Genomic DNA, 22271 nt, shown 5'->3' with positions numbered 1-22271 from the left:
TATTATTTAATTAACATAGAAGTCCCTGTGTGTATCAAGAGTTGATGTTAAAGTTGTGCTCTTGTAAAACCTACTTTAAAACAAACTGATCTAATGGTTTGCAAATTCATTGCAGGTGTTCCTGAAAAGTGACCGTGTGTCCCGGATGGTGCAGAGTGGCGGCTGCTCAGCTAGTGACTCTCGGGAGGTTTTTAAGAAGCACATAGAGAAACGTGTGCGCAGCTTACCTGAAATTGATGGGCTAAGCAAAGAAACAGTGCTGAGCTCCTGGATTGCTAAATTTGACACCATCTACCGAGGTGAAGAGGACCCCAGGAAACACCAGCAGCGTGTAACAACCAGTGCTGCCTCTGAACTCATCCTTAGCAAGGACCAACTATATGAGATGTTCCAGCAGATCCTGGGTATCAAGAAGTTTGAGCACCAGCTCCTTTATAATGCCTGTCAGGTCAGTAAATTAACAGATTTTGGGAAAATATAAGTTTGCTGTTGTCTATAATTTAACTTCCACCTGTTTAGACCTTACTGTTGAATGTGGAACGTTAGTTGGTGAGGGTGGCCATGCCAGAAAAAGAATTGAAAACCTTTGTTCTTGAGATCTGGAAACAGAAGTACTGATTTTGAAACAATTAGATCATATAAGGTCACGAGAACTAAGGTTGTTGAGTAGTTCAGTCAAAAGATACTTGCTTAAACAGTGCCTTGGAACTTCTGGTAACTTGTAACTTAATGCAAATAACTCCACAAAAAAGTAAGCCAGAAGAAGCTGTCTTTCTTTCTCTGGGAATTTAATATTGGCAGCTGTAATGACAAGACAAAAGCAATACATGATCAGTGAAGGCAGACAGGCATCATCACAGTCATCAGTTTTTTTAAGAAACATGTTTTTTTCACGTTTCCTATAGCTTTAGTTTAGACAACCAAGAGAGCTTGTACTAAAGTCCCGTTTCCATTAGTAGATACTCAGATCGACTAACCACAGATTGCCACAACTTGACTCGGATCAACTGGTTTTCCATTACAAAAAAGTAACAGTCATAGCATCATTGTCGCTGTCATTGCTTCCATACAGAGATGATCCAATATTAAAATGATAGTTATTGCATCCCTGCCATCACATGCATGTGAACTTGAGTGACACCTCATTCTTAATCTATAGGATGTAATATGCCCCCTCTCTGGGGCTGGGGTTGGTTGATGATCTGGTTATTGAGTTGCTGCTGGCTGCCCCAGAGAGTGGAAGGATATGTGTCTCTTTGTGCAGTTATGAGTGTGTGTGTGTTGTCTGCGTGGGACTAGGCCTGGGTGTGGGTCTTCCTGAGCCTTAGTCCCTCTTTGACATTGTTATTGAGGGTGAAATAATTCCCCTCCCCACTGCTCCACACTGGTTGTTGTTCCCCCTGGGACTTGGGCACTTGAGCCCCTTTATCCATTAGTACCTACTCGGATCGACTCACCGTGGATCGCCACAACTCAACTTGGATCGCCTGGTTCTCCATTACAATCCAGTACTATCTTATGTGCATGGTTGTCCTCAAAGCAATGCTGATGAGCGTCCCATGACATAATTAGTACAGTAGCTTGCAAAAGTATTCGGCCCCCTTGAACTTTTCCACATTTTGTCACATTACAGCCACAAACATGAATCAACTTGATTGGAATTCCAGGTGAAAGACCAACACAAAGTGGTGCACACGTGAGAAGTGGAACGAAAATCAGACATGATTCCAAACATTTTTTACAAGTAAATAACTGAAAAGTGGGGTGTGCGTAATTATTCAGCCCCCTTTGGTCTGAGTGCAGTCAGTTGCACATAGACATTGCCTGATGAGTGCTAATGACTAAATAGAGTGCACCTGTGTGTAATCTAATGTCAGTACAAATACAGCTGCTCTGTGACGGCCTCAGAGGTTGTCTAAGAGAATACTGGGAGCAACAACAAAATTATTGAAAAATTTAAAGCGGGCTTAGGCTACAAAAAGATTTCCCAAGCCTTGAACATCCCACGGACCCCTGCTCAAGCCATCATTCAGAAATGGAAGGAGTATGGCACAACTGTAAACCTACCAAGACAAGGCCGTCCACCTAAACTCACAGGCCGAACAAGGAGAGCGCTGATCAGAAATGCAGCCAAGAGGCCCATGGTGACTCTGGACGAGCTGCAGAGATCTACAGCTCAGGTGGGGGAATCTGTCCACAGGACAACTATTAGTCGTGCACTGCACAAAGTTGGCCTTTATGGAAGAGTGGCAAGAAGAAAGCCATTGTTAACAGAAAACCATAAGAAGTCCTGTTTGCAGTTTGCCACAAGCCATGTGGGGGACACAGCAAACATGTGGAAGAAGGTGCTCTGGTCAGATGTGTGGAAAACTAACACTGCACATCACTCTGAACCATCCCCACTGTCAGATATGGTGGTGGCAGCATCATGCTAATTCTAACGACTGACACATATAGCTTTGCAAAAACTGCATAAAAAGCACTTGCAGCAACAAAAACATAATATTCCAGAAACACAGTTTGCCGAGCCGATCAGCTGTTTGTAACACTTCCTACGTCCATCAGCGTGAACTATCGCATGTCTTCCATGTCCTGCCCGAAACTGGAAGTGACGTCATTTTGCGGATATGTAGTTTTTTATCATCAGGGCCTCATGAGCCTATACTGGTGTTTTTAAAATTTCTGTTTGACTTTATGACTTTCTGTGTCATTTCTGGGATGCTTCGGACTCATATTGCACTGCTGGAAATATTTTATTTTGATGCATATGCTGTTTTTTTTGCAAATTTGCATCATAATATTTATTTTAGTTTTTCCTGCAGTATATAAAAATTGGTGAATTTCAAAAACAAAACTATGAAGACACTTAAAATAAATTTCCTGTGGTGGGAAACTATTTTGTGCAACCTTTTTGTATTTACAGTTTTGAGGGATAAGCCTCTTAAATTTCTCTAACTAGAAATATATGTTAAAAAACAAAAACGATTTTCATTTTTTTTGTAGTTTATTGCACTTTTTTTTGCAATATATGTAATTACTATGCACTTAATGCAGACATATTATTAAAATTTGGGCGATAATGGTTGTATTGATGTATATCAACTTGAAATTCTCCCAGAAATGGCTCCACAGCATGTAAAAATATAATATAAGCTCTGGCGGACTTGGTTCTATGGTAGGTCTTAAAGGGTTAAAGACCTTTTATGACTCTGTGGTGGCATCTGTCACTTTTTACAGTGTTGTATGTTGGAGCAGCGATTTATCGGCAGCTGAGAGGAAGAGGCTGGATAAACTCATCAGGAAGGCCAGCTCTGTTCTGGGATGCACCCTGGACCCAGTGCAGGTGGTGGGAGACAGAAGGACTCTGGCCAAAATAACATCTCTGATGGACAGAGTCTCCCACCCCATGCATGTAAATTTTGCTGAACTGCAGAGCTCCTTCAGTGTCAGACTGCTGCATCCTCGATGCATGAAGGAGTGTTTCCACAGGTCCTTCATCCTTGCAGCTGTCAGACTGTACAATCAAAACTGCTCCCAACAAACATAGATGTTTACATCTGCGCTGTAACTGCAATAATTTAATCAACCGATTCGCACTACAACCTGAGTTTGCCTCTTACCTGTAGTTAATTTTATTTAATTTAAATTCAAATTCAAATTCAAATTTTATTTGTCACGTACACAGTCATACACAGTACGATATGTAGTGAAATGCTTGGACAACTGCTCGTGACCTAAAGAAAACAAAAAAGGAAAAGGCTATGAATAAGAGGAAATAATTATGAAAAATTAAAAAGGGTAAATTTAACTAGGAAGGAATAAAATATAAATTAAGGTTAAAAATGAAATAACTGTACAACACAATTTAGAATGAAGGGTAAATTTAACTGGGAAAGAATAAGATAAAGATAAATATATAAATTAAAGTTGAAAATAAAATAACTGTACAACACAAATTAGAATGAAGGGTAAATTTAACTGGGAGAGAATAAGATAAAGATAAATATATAAATTAAAGTTGAAAATAAAATAACTGTACAACAAAATACACAATACACAGTATAGAACTATATAAGAGTGTATGAAGAAATATAAATAAATATATACACAATAACAGCAGCTGTACAAGTATTAACTGGAAATGAAGAATATAATGTCCAGTGTTGTGCAATCCACATTATGTCTTGTGCAGTGCAAATATGCTTAAAGTGATTTAAGTGATGAAGTGAAAACAAAGTCCAGAATGTCCAGTGTGTGTGTAAGAACTATAGTGTGGGTCAGTGCTGTGTGGTGGTGTGATTGAGAGACCGTATCGCCTGCAGGAAGAAGCTCCTCCTCAGTCTCTCTGTGTTGGTCTTCAGGGAGCGGAATCGCTTTCCTGACCTCAGCAGAGAGAACAGTCTGTTGTTGGGATGGCTGAGGTCCTTCACGATCTTCCTGGCCTTGGTCCAGCACCGCCTGCTGTAGATTGAGTGCAGGTCAGGGAGCTCGGAGCGGATGGTGCGCTCAGCTGACCGCACAACCCTCTGTAGAGCTCGTCTGTCCTGCATGGTGCTGTTCCCGAACCAGGTTAAGATGTTTCCCGTCAGGATGCTCTCTATGGTGCACGAGTAAAAGTTCCTGAGCACCTTGGAGGGCAGTTGGAAGTCTCTCAAGCGTCTGAGGTGGTAGAGACGCTGACGGGCCTTTTTCACCACGGTGTTGATGTGACAGGACCATGACAGGTCCTGCGTGATGTGAACTCCGAGGTATTTGAAGCTGTCCATTCTCTCCACTGGGCACTCGTTGATGACGGGGGTCTGGTAGTTCCTCTCCTGCTTAGTGCTGAAGTCCACTATCAGCTCCTTTGTCTTACTGACGTTTAGAAGGAGGTTGTTCCTCTGGCACCAGTTCTCCAGATTCCTAATCTCCTTCAGGTAGGCCGTCTCGTTGTTATCAGAGATCAGGCCCACCACGACGGTGTCATCAGCAAACTTGATGATGGTGGTGGAGCTGGTAGTGGCCACACAGTCATATGTGTACAGAGAGTACAGCAGGGGGCTCAGAACACACCCCTGGGGGGCTCCAGTGCTGAGAGTGGTGGAGGCTGAGACATGTCCGCCCATCCTTACTGCCTGTGGTCTGCCAGTTAGGAAGTTGGAGATCCACAGACACATAGATGAGCTGAGTCCCAGATGCTCCAGCTTGGTGGTGAGTGTGGAGGGAATTATGGTATTAAATGCAGAGCTGTAGTCTATGAAGCGCATTTTAACATAATTCCCCCTTCTAGTGTCCAAGTGAGTGAGTGATGTGTGGAGGAGATGAGAGATGGCATCGTCTGTGGAACGATTTGGACGGTAAGCGAACTGTAGTGGGTCCAGTGTGTCTGGTAGTGAAGAAATGATGAAGTCTCTGACCAGGCGTTCAAAGCACTTCATCACTACTGAGGTGAGGGCTACAGGGCGATAGTCATTGAGAGAAGCAGGGTGGGGTTTCTTCGGAACAGGAACAATGATGGACTCTTTGAAGCATGTGGGGATCACCGACTGAGATAGAGAGATGTTGAATATCTCAGTGAACACAGGAGCTAGCTGGTATGCGCAGTCTCTGAGGATACGACCTGGGATGCCGTCTGGTCCTGCTGCTTTCCTGGTGTTCACTCTCTTGAAGGCTCTCCTTACTTCATGCTCGGAGATGACGAGCACGTTTCCGGTGCTGGCAGTATCTTCCTGTCTGCAGCCGTTAGCGCCGCTAGCACTAGCATTGTTGGAGTCCTTAGCTGCAGCCTCGAAGCGAGCATAGAAAGTGTTCAGCTCGTCTGCCAGAGTCACGGCCGCGTTCGTCATACCGATTTTTGGTGCTTTATAGTCCGTTATTGTCCTTAGTCCCCGCCACAGGCTCCTAGAGTCACTCTGTTGGAGTTGTGACTCTAGTTTCCTCCCGTAGCGCTGCTTCGCCTCTTTCACCGCCCTCCGCACGTTATATGATGCGGCTTTGTACGGGTCCATGTCCCCCGTCGTGAGTCCCGTGTTGTAGGCAGCGGTGCGGGATCTCAGAGCGTCGCGGATGGTTTTATCCACCCATGGCTTCTGGTTGGGAAATGTTGTGATAGTCTTTGTCTCCACGGTATCATCCGCTAGTTTCCCACTAGTTAATAACTGTACAGTACTCTGTTTCTAGTAACCATTGTCCTTAATGTAAATATGTAAGAAGAAAAGAAAATGTGTATGTTTCTGTCCTGTGTACTGTTTGTTTGTATATGTGTCTTTCTGGCTGCTGTTACAACCAAATTTCCCCTTGTGGGACAATTAAAGGATTATTCTATTCTATTCTAAAAAAATACTTCAGTAAAGTTTGAAATACTGATTCAAAAGTAAGAAAATTACAGGCTGTGAAAAATGTAAGGTTTTGGAGGATGTTTTTATTTTCATGCAAAGCTACCCGAACCTTGTGCTATATTAACATAATGATAAAATATTTTCAGTAGATAGGAATACAAACTTTTAAAAAATTCTAATTATACTCTAATTATACTCAGCCTGAATCTGAAGGGGAAAAAAAAATCTATTTTCTGTTGCCTACACAGAGAGTCTTACTTTGCTTCTAAATGGGAAAATGTATACAGTCAGGGGTTAAAGTGGGATTCAGCCATTGGGGGAACCCAAAAAATCATTGTAGTGGCTCAGTGTGGGGTAGATTTTCTTAGTGTACAGGCTGTGATCAGCTGACCTGCTGCTCTTTGTGGATGTACACAACTTAAATCAACCAGATGTGAGCAGATGTTTCTGTTTTTCTAGGTGGTATAAAGTTGGTATGAAGGTGGAATTCAGTCGTTGGATTTAAGCAGCATCATCAGCTAAAAGTCACATGAATCTCTGCTGCACTTGATGTAATATAACTCTGACCATGAAACTACAGCCAATGTGGAGCAGTCACACACTGTTCTTTACAGCAAAATAGCCTATTTATCTGGCAGGGTAGCTCTTCATGCAGTATTTACAGAGCAGTTAGTGTACCTCAGATTGTTTTGCAACAGGTTTCACAACATGAAAAAAACAATGTCACACGTACACACCTAATATTTGAAATAAAAACTTGAATGTAAGCTTTAAATCTGCACATTATGGAACACCACTGAGCAGTCTTTACCTTTAAATCTAAGCTCTCTTCTTCCTCTCCTGTCCTGTCTTTCTTATCTTTCTACATCTCTGAGTAAAGTTATTTCTCACTCTTTTACGTCCCTGTGAAATACAGAAGCTGTACCTTTGGGTACCAATACCGCTGACTTTGGCACACATCTTCTCTTTTTATGTGACATTCTCTGGTAATTATCCTTCCTCATGTGTTAACTTTCTGTTATCATCACTTACAGTGGGGCAAAAAAGTATTTAGTCAGCCACCGATTGTGCAAGTTCCCCCACTCAAAATGATGACAGAGGTCAGTAATTTGCACCAGAGGTACACTTCAACTGTGAGAGACAGAATGTGAAAAAAAATCCATGAATCCACATGGTAGGATTTGTAAAGAATTTATTCGTAAATCAGGGTGGAAAATAAGTATTTGGTCACCTCAAACAAGGAAAATCTCTGGCTCTCACAGACCTGTAACGTCTTCTGTAAGAAGCTTTTCTGTCCCCCACTCGTTACCTGTATGAATGGCACCTGTTTGAACTCATCATCTGTATAAAAGACACCTGTCCACAGCCTCAAACAGTCAGACTCCAAACTCCGCCATGGCCAAGACCAAAGAGCTTTCGAAGGACACCAGGAAAAGTATGGTAGACCTGCACCAGACTGGGAAGAGTGAATCTACAATAGGCAAGCAGCTTGGTGTGAAAAAATCAACTGTGGGAGCAATCATCAGAAAATGGAAGACATACAAGACCACTGATAATCTCCCTCGATCTGGGGCTCCACGCAAGATCTCATCCCGTGGGGTCAAAATGATCATGAGAACGGTGAGCAAAGATCCCAGAACCACACGGGGGGACCTGGTGAATGACCTGCAGAGAGCTGGGACCAAAGTAACAAAGGTCACCATCAGTAACACACTACAACGGCAGGGAATCAAATCCCGCAGTGCCAGACGTGTTCTGCTGCTGAAGCCAGTGCATGTCCAGGCCCGTCTGAAGTTTGCCAGAGAGCACATGGATGATACAGCAGAGGATTGGGAGAATGTCATGTGGTCAGATGAAACCAAAGTAGAACTTTTTGGTATAAACTCAACTCGTCGTGTTTGGAGGAAGAAGAATACTGAGTTGCATCCCAAGAACACCATACCTACTGTGAAGCATGGGGGTGGAAACATCATGCTATGGGGCTGTTTTTCTGCCAAGGGGACAGGACGACTGATCCGTGTTAAGGACAGAATGAATGGGGCCATGTATCGTGAGATTTTGAGCCAAAACCTCCTTCCATCAGTGAGAACTTTGAAGATGAAACGAGGCTGGGTCTTCCAACATGACAATGATCCAAAACACACCGCCCGGGCAACAAAGGAGTGGCTCCGTAAGAAGCATTTGAAAGTCCTGGAGTGGCCTAGCCAGTCTCCAGACCTCAACCCCATAGAAAATCTGTGGCGGGAGTTGAAAGTCCGTGTTGCTCGGCGACAGCCCCAAAACATCACTGCTCTCCAGAAGATCTGCATGGAGGAATGGGCCAAAATACCAGCTACTGTGTGTGCAAACCTGGTAAAGACCTATAGTAAACGTTTGACCTCTGTTATTGCCAACAACGGTTATGTTACAAAGTATTGAGTTGTATTTTTGTTATTGACCAAATACTTATTTTCCACCCTGATATACGAATAAATTCTTTACAAATCCTACCATGTGGATTCATGGATTTTTTTTCACATTCTGTCTCTCACAGTTGAAGTGTACCTCTGGTGCAAATTACTGACCTCTGTCATCATTTTAGGTGGGGGAACTTGCACAATCGGTGGCTGACTAAATACTTTTTTGCCCCACTGTATGTTAATGGGTCGATTTTGACCCATGTATTAAATCAGCTATAAAATACACTAAATCAAAATGAAATCAAATCAATTTAATTCATGTAGCACTTTTACAAACAACAACTGTTGACCAAAGTACTGTACAATAGAATAATCAGATAAAATTTTAAATGAAAGCAAAATCAAGGAAATAATAAGAATAAAATAATGACAGACTCATAGAGACTTAAAAGTTAAGGATTAAAAATGGGTCTTTGGACGAGTTTTAAAAGTATCCAGAGTTGGAGAAGTCCTGGTATATATAACACACACGTGGCATTCTTTCTACAATAGAAATCAAATATTCTCCCATATCTGTTGCAGATGTTCCCATAAATGTGGACCTTGTAGGCCGCTTTGCTTTCACTCTTCTGTCCAGTTCATCCCAAACCAGCTCGATGGGGTTTAAGTCTGGAGACACTGCTGAACACGCCGTGTTTTCAAGCTCACCTTCTTGTTCTTTTTTCCTGAGGTAGTTCTGGCATAGATTGGACTTATGTTTTGGGTCATTATCTTGCTGTAGGATGAACCCCTGACCAACTAAGCATGATGTTCCAGAATGCTGTGGTTTTGGTTCAGGGTGCCTCTCACTATGTACAAGTCACCAACCCTGGATCCAGCAAACAGGCCCGGACCATCACACTTCCTCCTCCTGTGAGCTGTCTGTTAACTCTCTGATTCAGCTGTGGCTTTGGGTCTCTGAGAGTTTTCCAAAGTTTCTGAGTGGCTTTTGCTATACCGATCCATTTAATTGAGAACATTTATTCGATCGGTTTAAACTACGTTTCAGAGCAGTGTTCTGAAACATCTGCACTTTGGGAGCTCAACACAGCGTCAAAATGTCTGTTTTGACCTTCCCATCTCCACCCAAGACACATATATGAAGACTGTATCAATGGATAATAACTACCTTCCATCACCCATATGGAATCTGTCCTCTGTTATTACCTGGGAACCACTGTGACTACATTATGTTGCACATTTTTAATCTCCTTACTCCCCCTGGTACTCAAATTTCCCTTGCTCCAGACCCATAGTCCCACTATTGACTGGGCTAACAATAAGGTTACTTCTTGGAGTTTGCACTATCATCAGTATTGTTTACCCCACGACTGGGTGATGAATGAGAAAATGGCTTTTAAAGCCACCTTGGTCACTTTGAGTACCCACTGATGCTTTTGGCCTCACAAATGCCCTAGCCGTGTTCCAGTCCACAGTAAATGACATCCTCAGAGAGGTTTCCTCAATATCTTTTTCAACCAGACAAGACAAAATTTGGTAGACAGAAAGTGGAGGTCATATGTGGAGAAACAGATCAGACACAGATCCCCCTCAGGTTAGTTTGTATTAAATAAAAACTGTTTCTGCAGCAGATTATGACCATTTCAGTTTTTAAATATTTTTTCTAAAATTTCCAAGACACTAATTATAATAATAACAATAACAATGATAACAAAAAATCTATTATTTTTTCCATTATTGGATAAAAATGCATAAAGGCAGAAAACTGCTTTAATCTTCCCAGCTCCCAGTGATCGAATGTCAGCAGTAACTGACAGATGACAGCCTTCATTTCTCTAAAAGAAACAGCTGCCAACCACTAAAAGAAAAGTGCCTGGCAGTGTTTTTTGTTACAGAAAGAGAGTTAACTTCAACTCTGAGTCAGTTACTGGTAGTGATGGGAATTCCGGCTCTTTTTAGAGAGCTAGGGGTTTTTTTTGGCTCGGCTCTCTAAAAGGAGCCGGCTCTTTCTGCTCCCAAGCAGCTCTTCAGGTTTTTTTGTTGCTTTAATAAATTTATTATCAACAACAATATAAAATAGGATTCAGTGCATGAATAAACTTCCTGAATCCTCAACAGAATTTTTTTGGAAATCAAGTGCAATGATTTTGTCCAGTTCTTCATCAGTTGAGTTCTGTCTTGCTTGGATCAAAGACTTCTGCTAAAACTGTCTCATAAAGCTCTGGGTTGGTTTATGTGCTTGTGGTGGTATACTGCATGATGCTGTAGATACTGCAGCAGAAGCAGCAGCAACAGTTACAGTAGACACACTGGCACCTTCATTAATATCACACTCAACTGACTGTGTTTTATCTTCCCATTCCCAACCGGCTCTATTTGATATCCTTTTCTTACAGACTCTACACGCTGCCTTTACATTGTCAATAAAATTGAGATGGTTCCAGATTTTGCTTCTTTTCTTGGTGTCACTCATTTTCATTACTATACCTTTCTAATGTGTTGATGTTGTCTCTTGCTGTTGCCCCTGGCTCTTTCCCTTTCTCCCTCCTGCTCTGTTTGTGTGCTACTGCTGCTGCGAGTGTACCTACCGCCCCTCCCCTCTCTGCTCATCACAAACACAAGGCTCACATGCAGTGTGAAGTGAAAAAAAAAGCGAGAGAGAGAGGGTGAGAGAAAGAAAAAAAAAGAAACACTTCAAAGAGCTGTTTCATTTGCGACCGACACATCACTAGTTACCGGGGTAACAGTCTGTGTTCTGATTACATTTAATCTTAAAATTTCTTTACAGATTGAGATTTAGTCATTAAATGCAAACAACATTTCTGTAAATGGCTTGGTTCTTATATATCATTTTTCTACTACGAGCAACGTGGTTTGTATTCCTCATTCACCCATTCATACAAGCGGTTTTTTTCTGTCCTTAAGTGGTTTCCATCAAACACTCACATGCATTCAGTCAGCACTGGCAGGTGCTCTGCTATTTATTTATGTGTTACCATGTTGAATCATAGTACCAGGGCTCCGCTAATGATAATCCTTTCTTACTCTGTGCACACACAAACACACTTTGTTGAGTGAACAAACTCAAGATTCAAGATTCAAGTTTACTGTCGTGTAACTGTCGTTACTGTGTAACAAATGGTTACACAGAGCAATGAAATGAAATCTCAGAAGTTACTGAAGTAAGTCTGTGAGTTTCCTGTTCCTGAACAGCGGATCGGTTGTTGATCTCAGATTTAATCAACTCGGAGTTTAATGTTACGTTTTTTCCACGTGCTTCCTCGAATAGAGCATAGAGGTGTTTGTTGAAAAAAAATCTGCCAACAGTCAGTCTGTTACTCTAGTGACTGACTCTGAGTTTCTGATCCATAAAGACGGTTAACATCAACTCTAAGTTTCTCTCATCTCAGTGTTAACAACTTCAGAGTTTTTAGCTAAATCTGTTTCCTGGAATAAGGCGCACTTAAGAGGAAACAACAACACAACCCCCTAAAAAGGTTTTGCAACTGATGACTGTTGTGAAAAAATAAGCATTAGAGCTTTGGAACTGATTTTCTGAGATTTTGAAAAAAATTAAAAAACATTTTTTGCAAATGGGTACGGCAAAAGCAGTCTTTACACCACCATTATATATAAACAAACAACCTTTGTCTGCACAATTGTTTTCTTCTGTGAAGTTTCTTTACACAGTCACTTAGGCACCAGCCTGATAATAAAGACATCGGCCCCAGCTTATAGCTTTCAGATGTTTTCCTATCTTTGCACACTCACTGTTTGTACAAGAAAGCTAGAATATATAAATGCAATCATATGCAGAGGGTAAATGAGTTGAAATAAGAAACTTCTTATGATACTTAAACTCTTCAACTATATTTGAAATAACTATTTTAGTAAGAAAATAGTAAAAGTTTTTACTATGGGTGATAATTTCCTTACGGATTATTGAAATATTCTGATTCCTATTTATCTCAGATCATCCAGTCCTGCTTGACCATCTCCATTTTGCATAAAGTGTTAGTACCACTTTCTATTAATTGATTAATTGATTAAAACAAACATCAGGAAGTCTGTAATGTACTGGAAACACATATTCAAAATGTTAATAATTATATTTAAATGTACAACACATATGAATACATTAGATTGGCGTAGGCGTGTAGAGCACCATCTTTCACATCATACTTTAGACGTGGATGGCAGCAAATAATATGGTAAATATATTTCAGGTAGGGAAAAAAAAGTGGTGCAATTTTAAAAAAAAGTCCAGTACACAAAAATAAGATGCTATCCATGTTCTCGTGCTTGTTCACTTCAGGGTTGTGGGGGGCGCAACACCATGACCCTGATCCACCTTCATCATTGATTGACCCCTGACCATCAAAAGATCAAGCCTCTCAGCTGAAAACTGGAATATTCAATTTTTGGGCAAATATCTATGTCTTATTTGAAACTATAACTAACCACATCAAGTTCTCTATCCATATTTACAATAATCAGAATCAGAATCAGAAACTTTATTGTCATTGTCACGAGAACAACGAAATGAAGAATGGTCCCCGATCATTGCATCATCCCTAGCAATATCAAAATATAAATAAAACAATAAAATTCAATAAATAAAATAGATAGAATACTTAAAATACTAATAAGATATAACAGTAAAACATTCACATACATTCCCACACACATGCTTCAGACCGTGCATAGATTAACACAAGAGTGGCGTGATGGACATTTTTTTGTAGTATTCAGATGTGTTATTGCAGTTGGATAACAGCTGTGTTTGAGTCTATTAGTCCTTGCTCTGATTGCCCTGTACCGTCTGCCTGAGGGCAACAGTTCGAACAGGGAGTGGCCAGGATGTGAGGTGTCTTTTATGATGTTTTGGGCCTTTTTAAAACAGTGGGCGTTGTGTAGAACTTCCAGTGTGGGGAGAGGGCAGCCAGTGATCTTTTGGGCGGTGTTAATGATCCCTTGGAGTGCTTTCCTCTGAGCCCCTGTGCAGCTAGTGTACCAGATGCATATGCAGTAAGTTAGAACACTCTCAATGGTGGCTCTGTAGAAGGACACCAGCAGTCTCTGTGTGATGTTATTCCTCCTGAGAATTCTCAGGAAGTACAGTCTCTGTTGGGCCTTTTTCAGCAGCTCGGAGGTGTTCACACTCCAGGAAAGGTTCTCCTCTATATTGACTCCCAGGAAGCGGAAGCTTGCCACCCTTTCTACACAGTCCCCATTTATGAATAGTGGTTGGATCTCTGCCTTTTTCCTTCTGAAGTCTATTATGAGTTCTTTGGTTTTTGAATTGTTGAGGAGGAGGTTATTGGCCTTACACCATGACGTCAGCTGCTCCACCTCGTCTCTGTACGTAGACTCGTCTCCCTTGGAAATGAGCCCCACCACTGTGGTGTCATCTGCAAATTTCACAAAGATGTTGCTGTGGTGGCGAGGAGTGCAGTCGTGTGTGTAGAGAGAGTAGAGCAGTGGACTGAGCACACAGCCCTGGGGTGAGCCAGTGCTGAGACTCAGGGCTGAGGATGTGTGATGGCCAACTCTGACTCTCTGTCTACGGCCCGAGAGGAAGCTGTTGATCCACATGCAGGTGCTGTATGGAAGCCCCAGGTCTTGTAGCTTGGCCACCAGTTTGTGTGGAAGGATGGTGTTAAAAGCTGAGCAGTAATCCACGAAGAGCATCCGCACATAGCTACCATGCTCTTCCAGGTGAGTTAATGCAGCATGGAGTGCTGTGGCTACAGCGTCTTCCGTGGACCGGTTTGCTCTGTAGGCAAACTGGTGTGGATCCAGGCTGCGGGGCAGGGCTGCTGTGATGTGTCTGCGGACCAGCTTCTCAAAGCATTTCATTACCACTGGGGTGAGTGCCACCGGGCTGTAGTCATTCAGGCCGGTGATGTGGGGCTTCTTAGGCAAGGGGACTATGGTGGAGGACTTCAGGCAGAGTGGGACAGTCGCCTGTGCGAGGGATTTGTTGAAGATCCTGGTGAAGATCCCAGCCAGCTGTTCTGCACAATCCCTCAATATTCGACCTGGCACACCATCAGGACCCGCCGCCTTCCTCGGGTTAACAGCCTGCAGCATGCGCCTCACCTCGTGCTCTTCCAGGGTGAGGGTGGTGCTGCTATGGGTGGCGTGTTGCTGCTGTGGCTCCAATACCTCCGGTACCCTGGTCTCAAAGCGGGCGAAGAAGATATTCAGCTCCTCTGCCAGCTCCAGGTCACCGTCCGCAGCTCCGAGATTGATCTTATAGTTGGTTAGGTGCTGGATGCCTTGCCACACCTGCTGGCTGGTATTACTCTTCAGATGGTCCTCAATCCTCCTCCTATAGTCCCCCTTTGCCTCTCTGATGCCTCTCTTCAGGTTGGATCGGGCTGTGGTGTAGTAATCCCTGTTGCCAGACCTGAACGCAATGTTCCTCTCCTTCAGCAGCTGCCTGACCTCCCGGGTCATCCAGGGCTTTTGGTTGGGATAAGCCCGGATCCGTTTGACTGCTGTAACAGTGTCTATGCAATGTTTTATATAGCAGAGGACACTGTCTGTGAACATTTCCAAGTCCTGATGTTCAAAGATATCCCAGTTAGTCCTGTCAAAACAGTCCTGCAGCTGCTGAGAGGCACCCTCTGGCCATATGGTAATATTCTTTGTGATGGTAAGAGCAGTTTTCTTGAGGGGGGCATATGCAGGGATTAGAAACAGTGACAAGTGGTCAGACTGACCCAGATGTGGCAAAGGTCTGGCCCTGTAGCCCATTTTGATGTTGGAATAAATTTTGTCCAATAATGGTCAGGTCACGACAATCTTACTTTTATGCAACCTTAGTTTTTAGAAGTACTCTAAGTATTTTTAGGTAAGCTAACTTTAGCTACTAACCTACTGTTAGCTACACTGTTAGTGGTGTAAGTTGTGGTATGTGGTATAAGCTGATTCCAAATGTATTGTTATAATCCATTGGTTTATGTAAGCATGGCTCTACAAGGCAAGCCAAAATGGAGGCAAACGGTGGCTAAAGTGGAAACCTGGCACCCTACTTCTTCTTTGTCTTTCTCCAGGGATAAAATTGAAAGTGCAGACTCCCAGTAGGCAGTGTTATGGAAATTTTAACAATAACCTGCAACGTACCCAGTGAGCGTTTTGAAATGACTTAATAAACATATTGCAATATGGAGCCAAACACTAGGGTGATCTCTGAATTGTGGCCACTGCCCTTACACACACAGACACAGACACTCTTAAACAAAGAACATTCCACAGCAGATCATATATCCTTATCTCTTCATTCCAGCTCACCCTTGACCCTCTCCTGGTCTAAGAAAGATAAACTGTCACCAACTGTCACCTCCTTTACAACAGGATGTCTGGAGACCCTTAAGTCTTCAATGGGTTCACTGTGAGAAGGCAATAAACCTTGTGGCCCACCTGATAACATTTTACATGCATACAACTGGTGTCAAGAGTGATTATTCTACACTGAGTTGAGAAAGTATTACTACTATTAGTGATGCGTTTAATACATAAAATAAAGAGATTTCCAGTACAGCAGCAGTCTGCCACCTACTGGCAGCCAGTTCTTTGCACGCTGTTTTTATTTATGCTTATTATACAGAACCTACCACATGTGTTACTAGATAATAATCACACACTTTTTTTAGTTTGCTTTAACAGGTTATTAATGCTATTAAATAGAAACACTCAGGTTTTGCATTTTGCAGCTATATTTCCTGCTTATTACACAGAAACTACCAGAGGTAATTGAGTGGGAATAACTTAGAAAGTACCACATTATTACGTTCTAGTTTCCTTTTTGTTACCCTACAATTACCACTTTATTACCAAGCTGTATGTCCACATTGTTACCCCCAGTTTTGGGGCTATTATTATCCTATTACATAAAGTTCATAAATAATATTACTCAACCGTAACCGTTGTTGCTACCATGATATTACGTGGATATTACATGGTTATTACTTTGTTAATTGAATAGTAATAACATAGAAATTACCACATCATTACCCACTTGTTTCCCCCTTGTTACTCTACCATTACCCCTTTGTTACCAACTTTCAGGCCTGTTTTTTCACACCAAATGTAATGCAATGTTTGTACATGAATATCTCATAAACTACATTTTCAGTGGTATTTCTTACTGTCAAAATTAATCACAATCTGTCATTTAGATTTTGAAGTACTTAAAATATGCATATGTCCTATATTTGAGCACATAAATAAAAAAAAACAACTTAAAATTGTAAAAATCTATGACCCATTAGCGAGCCTGATTCTGATGGAAGTTTCTTCCTATAAAAAAGGGATTTTTTCCTTCCCTCTGTCGCCAAAGTGCTTGCTCAAAGGGAGTCATGTGATTGTTGGCATTTCTCTGTATTATTGTAGGGTTCACCTTAAGCCCACTGTTGTTTTGACTTGGCACTATATGAATAAAATGGAATTGAATTGAATTGACCTACTCTACCTTCCTACTATTTTGAGACCTACTGCCCTGGAAGAGTCTGATAATCCAGTGCAAACACATGCTGTTAGTGGGATTTAGCTGGTTCTATATTGCCCATAGGTGTGAATGTGAGTGCAAATGGTTGCCTGTCTCTCTGTGTTAGCTCTACAATCTTTCTAGGGTCTACTCTGCCTTTTGGTTTCCTACTTTCCTACTGCCTCTCCCAAAGCTTGTCCCGCATGCTGTTGTATTTCATATTTGTGATTTGTACATTGAAGCAAAACTTCAAATGGCAGAAATGACAGTGTTGTTTTAATTATTTTTTATCAATCCATTTACATTTATTTATTTAACGAGTGGGGCTGATGATTACAGTGTGTGAATGTGTGTGTGAATGAGTGAATGACTGAATGTGGTGTAAAGGGCTTTGGGGTCCTTAGAGACAAAGTAAAGCGCTATACAAATGCAGGCCCTTTACCAGGTCATTTACCAGTCCTGCAAGGTTACCTGGGGCCCTGGCTTTTATCAGAGGAAGTATGGTAGACATTTGGAGGGCTTTGAGGCAGCTAGTACTGAATAAATCCCCTCACCTATTTTCTCCATCTAAACTTTCAGTCATTGAACTACAGCACTGACATTTAACTAATATTCAAACACTGTTTTCTTTATTCAAGATAATTTAATTAATTTGCACCGATTATTTTCTAAATTGAAAACATTCTAGCTACAGAGCACACTGCCCAATATATCTCGCGTGCCATGCCATGCCAGTTTTATTGACTTCACCTGTCAGTGGTCATGAGGTTGTGTCTTATTAGTGTACTTGGGAGTTTTTTGTTTAAAAAGAGCAATATGCACAATATGTGTAATATGTTTCCCCAGCTGGACAACCCAGATGAACAGGCAGCACAGATCAGAAGAGAGCTGGATGGACGACTTCAAATGGCAGACCAGATTGCTCGGGTAAGACATTTGGATGGTTGAGGAGATTAATAATAGGGTTAGGATAATAATAATAGGTCAGGATTGACTCTTATTTTATATTTCAACATATGATATAAATACAGACATTTTTCCTCAGTTAAATTTTTACATTTATATAACATTTATTAGAAATGAGCAGCACGGTGGTTTGGTGGTTAGCACCATTATGTCGTAGCTGGAAGGTTCAATTCAATTTTATTTATACAGCTCCACATCACAACAACAGTCATCCTAGGGCGCTTTATATTATAAGGTAGAACCCACATTAATAGATGGTAATAGTAATGGTTCAAATCTGCTAGCTGGCTGGGGCCTTTCTCTGTGGAGTTTATATGTTCCAGCGTCCTCTCACAGTCTGAAGTTATGAATGTTAGACTGACTGGCAAAATTGGCAGTAGGTGTGAGCAGAAATGGCTGTCTCCATTTCCATTTTAGTCCTGTAACAGACTGGCAACCTGTCTTGTACCCTTATTCCTGCCCTGTGATAGCTGGAATAGACTTTATCAAAATTTAACAAATAGATAGATACTTTATTGAACACACAAGGGAGATTGTTGGATCATGTTCATTATTTAATTGGCTGCTTTCCCATTTTTGTCAGTATGGGGGGAAGTTCCCTCGGTTTGTCTCTAGAGAAATGGAGGCCATGTACATTGAGGAGCTGCGATCCTCTGTCAACCTTCTGATGGCAAACCTGGAAAGCATGCCAGTGTCCAAAGGAGGAGAGTTCAAGCTGCAGAAGCTAAAACGAGGCCACAACACCTCCATCATGGACATGGGCCAGGAGGATGAGAATGCGCTGTCCAAGTCTGATGTAGTGCTGTCCTTCACCCTGGAGGTAGGTGGAGAGACCTATGAAACCGTTTGTAGAATGATGTCTTGCTGTGTCATTTTACTGGTGCAAATACAGCAGAGTGCACATAATCGAGAACCAGTTGTTGTAGAGAACCGGTTCCCAGTAGTCTAATTCCTTTGAATTGTTAGTCTGCCTGCCTATCTATCCTGGTTATCAGTTATCGGCAATAAAATATGCGTTAGTAAATTATTATTTTAAACAATTATTTTACTTATTTAAATATTACTATTATTTAACAATTGAATTTAAAATAAAATCACTATTTATAAATCAATTTATATATTTTTATATCAATATTTCAAAACGAATTACTTCAAATGAAAAAATACAATTAAAAAGAGAAAAGAAGTCATTTAATTAAAAACAAATCAAAGATATATTTCTGAAATTTAAAATGGCGATTCCATTTCTCATTTTCAAATCCATTTCCTCACTGTATTTCCCATTCCTGGTAGCTCACGGTTTAGCTATTATATTAGCAAATGGATTAGCTTAACTCTAATTAGCTGGATTAGAGCTGCAATGCTAAGAAGTGTGTGTGTGCTTGTATAAAGGCTATTCAGCCTTTTTATTTACACTCCACTCCACTACAGTCCAACTCTATTGATGGGCAAGCGTCATGATGGTTATCAATCTGCCTAGTTAAGTGCGAGGGCCGAATATACATATACATATAAAAAAAATTCCCCACTCGCCCCTGCGGGCAGTCTGTTCTTCAAGCTTGGGTCCTCTACCAGACGCTTGGGAGTTTGAGGGTCTTAGCTGTTCCTAGGACTACACTCTTCTGGACAGAGTGCTCTGATGTTCCTCCCGGGATCTGCTGGAGCCACTCGCCTAGTTTGGGAGTCACCGCACCTAGTGCTCCGATTACCACTCGGACCACTGTTACCTTCACCCTTCACATCTTCTTTAGCTCTTCTCTGAGCCCTTGGTATTTCTCAAGTTTCACGTGTTTCTTCTTCCTGATATTGCTGTCATTCGGAACCACTCCATCTATCACTATGGCTGTCTTCTTTCGTTTGTCTACCACCACTATGTTGGGTTGGTTAGGCACCACCATTTTGTCCGTCTGTATCTGGAAGTCCTACAGGATCTTAGCTCGGTCATTCTCTCCCACTCTTGGGGGCGTCTCCCATTTTGATCTCGGGACTTCCAGACCATACTCAGCACAGATGTCTCTATACGTATATATGTCTATATACACTCAACAAAAATATAAACGCAACACCTTTGTTACTGCTCCCATTCCCCATGGGATGGACGTAGAGACCTAAAATTCATTCCAGATACACAATATAACCATCCCTCCCAAACAGTGGTCACAAATCAGTCCAAATGTGTGGTAGTGGGCACATCTGCTATATTGAGATAATCCATCCCACCTCACAGGTGTGCCACATCAGGATGCTGATCTGACATCATGAGTAGTGCACAGGTGTACCTCAGACTGCCCACAACAAAAGGCCACCCTGGAATGTGCAGTTTTGTCTCACAGCAAAATGCCACAGATGCCACAAGCAATGAGGGAGCGTGCAATTGGCATGCTGACAGCAGGAATGTCAACCAGATCTGTCGCCCGTGCATTGAATGTTCATTTCTCAACCATGAGCCGTCTCCACAGGCGTTTCAGAGAATATGGCAGCACATCCAACCGGCCTCACAACCGCAGACCTCGTGTAACCACACCAGCCCAGGACCTCCACATCCAGCAGGTTCACCTCCAAGATCGTCTGAGACCAGCCACCCAGACAGCTGCTGGAACAATTGGTTTGCACAACCAAACAATTTCTGCACAAACTGTCAGAAACCGTCTCAGGGACGCTCAACTGCATGCCCGTCGTCCTCATCGGGGTCTTGACCTGACTCCAGCTCGTCGCCGTAACAGACTTGTGTGGGCAAATGCTCACATTCGATGGCGTCTGGCACGTTGGAGAGGTGTGCGCTTCACGGATGAATCATGGTTCACATTGTTAAGGGCAGATGGCAGCTGAGAATGTCCCAGTTCTTGCATGGCCAGCATACTCACCGAACATGTCACCCATTGAGCATGTTCGGGATGTGCTTGACCGGCGTATACGACAGCGTGTACCAGTTCCCACGAATATCCAACAACCTCGCACAGCCATTGAAGTGGAGTGGACCAACATTCCACAGGCCACAATTGACAATCTGATAGACTCCATGCGACGATGTGTTGCACTGCATGAGGCAAATGGTGGTCACACCAGATACTGACCGGTTCTGGGTCCCCAGACCCCCAATAGCGCAAAAAACTGCACATTCCAGGGTGGCCTTTTGTTGTGGGCAGTCTGAGGTACACCTGTGCACTACTCATGATGTCAGATCAGCATCCTGATGTGGCACACCTGTGAGGTGGGATGGATTATCTCAATATAGCAGATGTGCCCACTACCACACATTTGGACTGATTTGTGACCACTGTTTGGGAGGGATGGTTATATTGTGTATCTGGAATGAATTTTAGGTCTCTACGTCCATCCCATGGGGAATGGGAGCAGTAACAAAGGTGTTGCGTTTATATTTTTGTTGAGTGTATATATAAATATTAGGGGTGCAACGATACACAAAATTCACGGTTTGGTTCGATACTTTGGTGTCATGGTTCGATATTTTTTCAATTAAAAAAAAAAAAGTTCATGCCTTTTTAATTTGTCATTTATTAAATTTTCACGGCACATTCTGCACCACATCTCTGTGTGTTCATCATTTGTTTGAAGCCAGCTCACCTCCTGCAACTAGTTTTCTGAGAATACGCGCTTCTTTTGTGGTTCGGACTCCTGACATTTCTTTGGAGGTGGAGGAACATCACAGTAATTGCTTAAAGGAGCTTCTTCGACATCTTTAAGAGTTCTAAACAAATGTCTGTCCTCCTCCAGAAAATCTTATGTACGCAAACACGCGTTGCAACTTCTTATCTTGTGCGTGTTTTTTATTTTGACAGTGAATGCGCACCTGCGGACCACTTATGTGCAGCCCTGGTTATTTAGCTCATCATATCGCAGCCACAGAAATTCTTTTGTCCATGAAACCATAAAGCTGCACTTTCTTTTTGCCTTATAGTCTGATTTGTCATAACTTTTCCGTTTTGTGGTAAGCTTTTCTTTGGCTGTCACTTCTTCACCCTGACCTGTCTTATTTGGCTCAGCAGAACTAAAATATATATCCTGCTGCTTTTACACACGCATGTCAGGATGCCTGGGTCGTTGACCCAGGGTATTTGAGTTTATTATATTATT

The 22271-nt window shown here is 42.1% G+C and overlaps 1 protein-coding gene across 4 annotated transcripts in view; it reads left to right on the top strand.

Annotated features, from left to right (window-relative positions):
• Nucleotides 1-22271, top strand: part of LOC146573582 (calcium-dependent secretion activator 1-like) — a 329487-nt gene that overhangs the window by 72118 nt on the left and 235098 nt on the right. For all 4 annotated transcript variants that reach the window (XM_085272827.1, XM_085272826.1, XM_085272828.1 and 1 more), the window contains exons 3-5: nucleotides 116-448; nucleotides 18057-18137; nucleotides 18760-18996. In XM_085272827.1, the coding sequence (XP_085128953.1) occupies nucleotides 116-448; nucleotides 18057-18137; nucleotides 18760-18996 (651 nt within the window). The remainder of the gene's footprint in view (nucleotides 1-115; nucleotides 449-18056; nucleotides 18138-18759; nucleotides 18997-22271) is intronic.

Source organism: Mchenga conophoros, linkage group LG5 (genome assembly GCF_057382185.1).
Source record: "Mchenga conophoros isolate Kocher_MC1m ecotype Shallow Benthic linkage group LG5, M_conophoros_male_GT1.1, whole genome shotgun sequence".
NCBI classification, from domain to species: domain Eukaryota; kingdom Metazoa; phylum Chordata; class Actinopteri; order Cichliformes; family Cichlidae; genus Mchenga; species Mchenga conophoros.
This window is presented reverse-complemented; position numbering and strand designations above follow the sequence as displayed.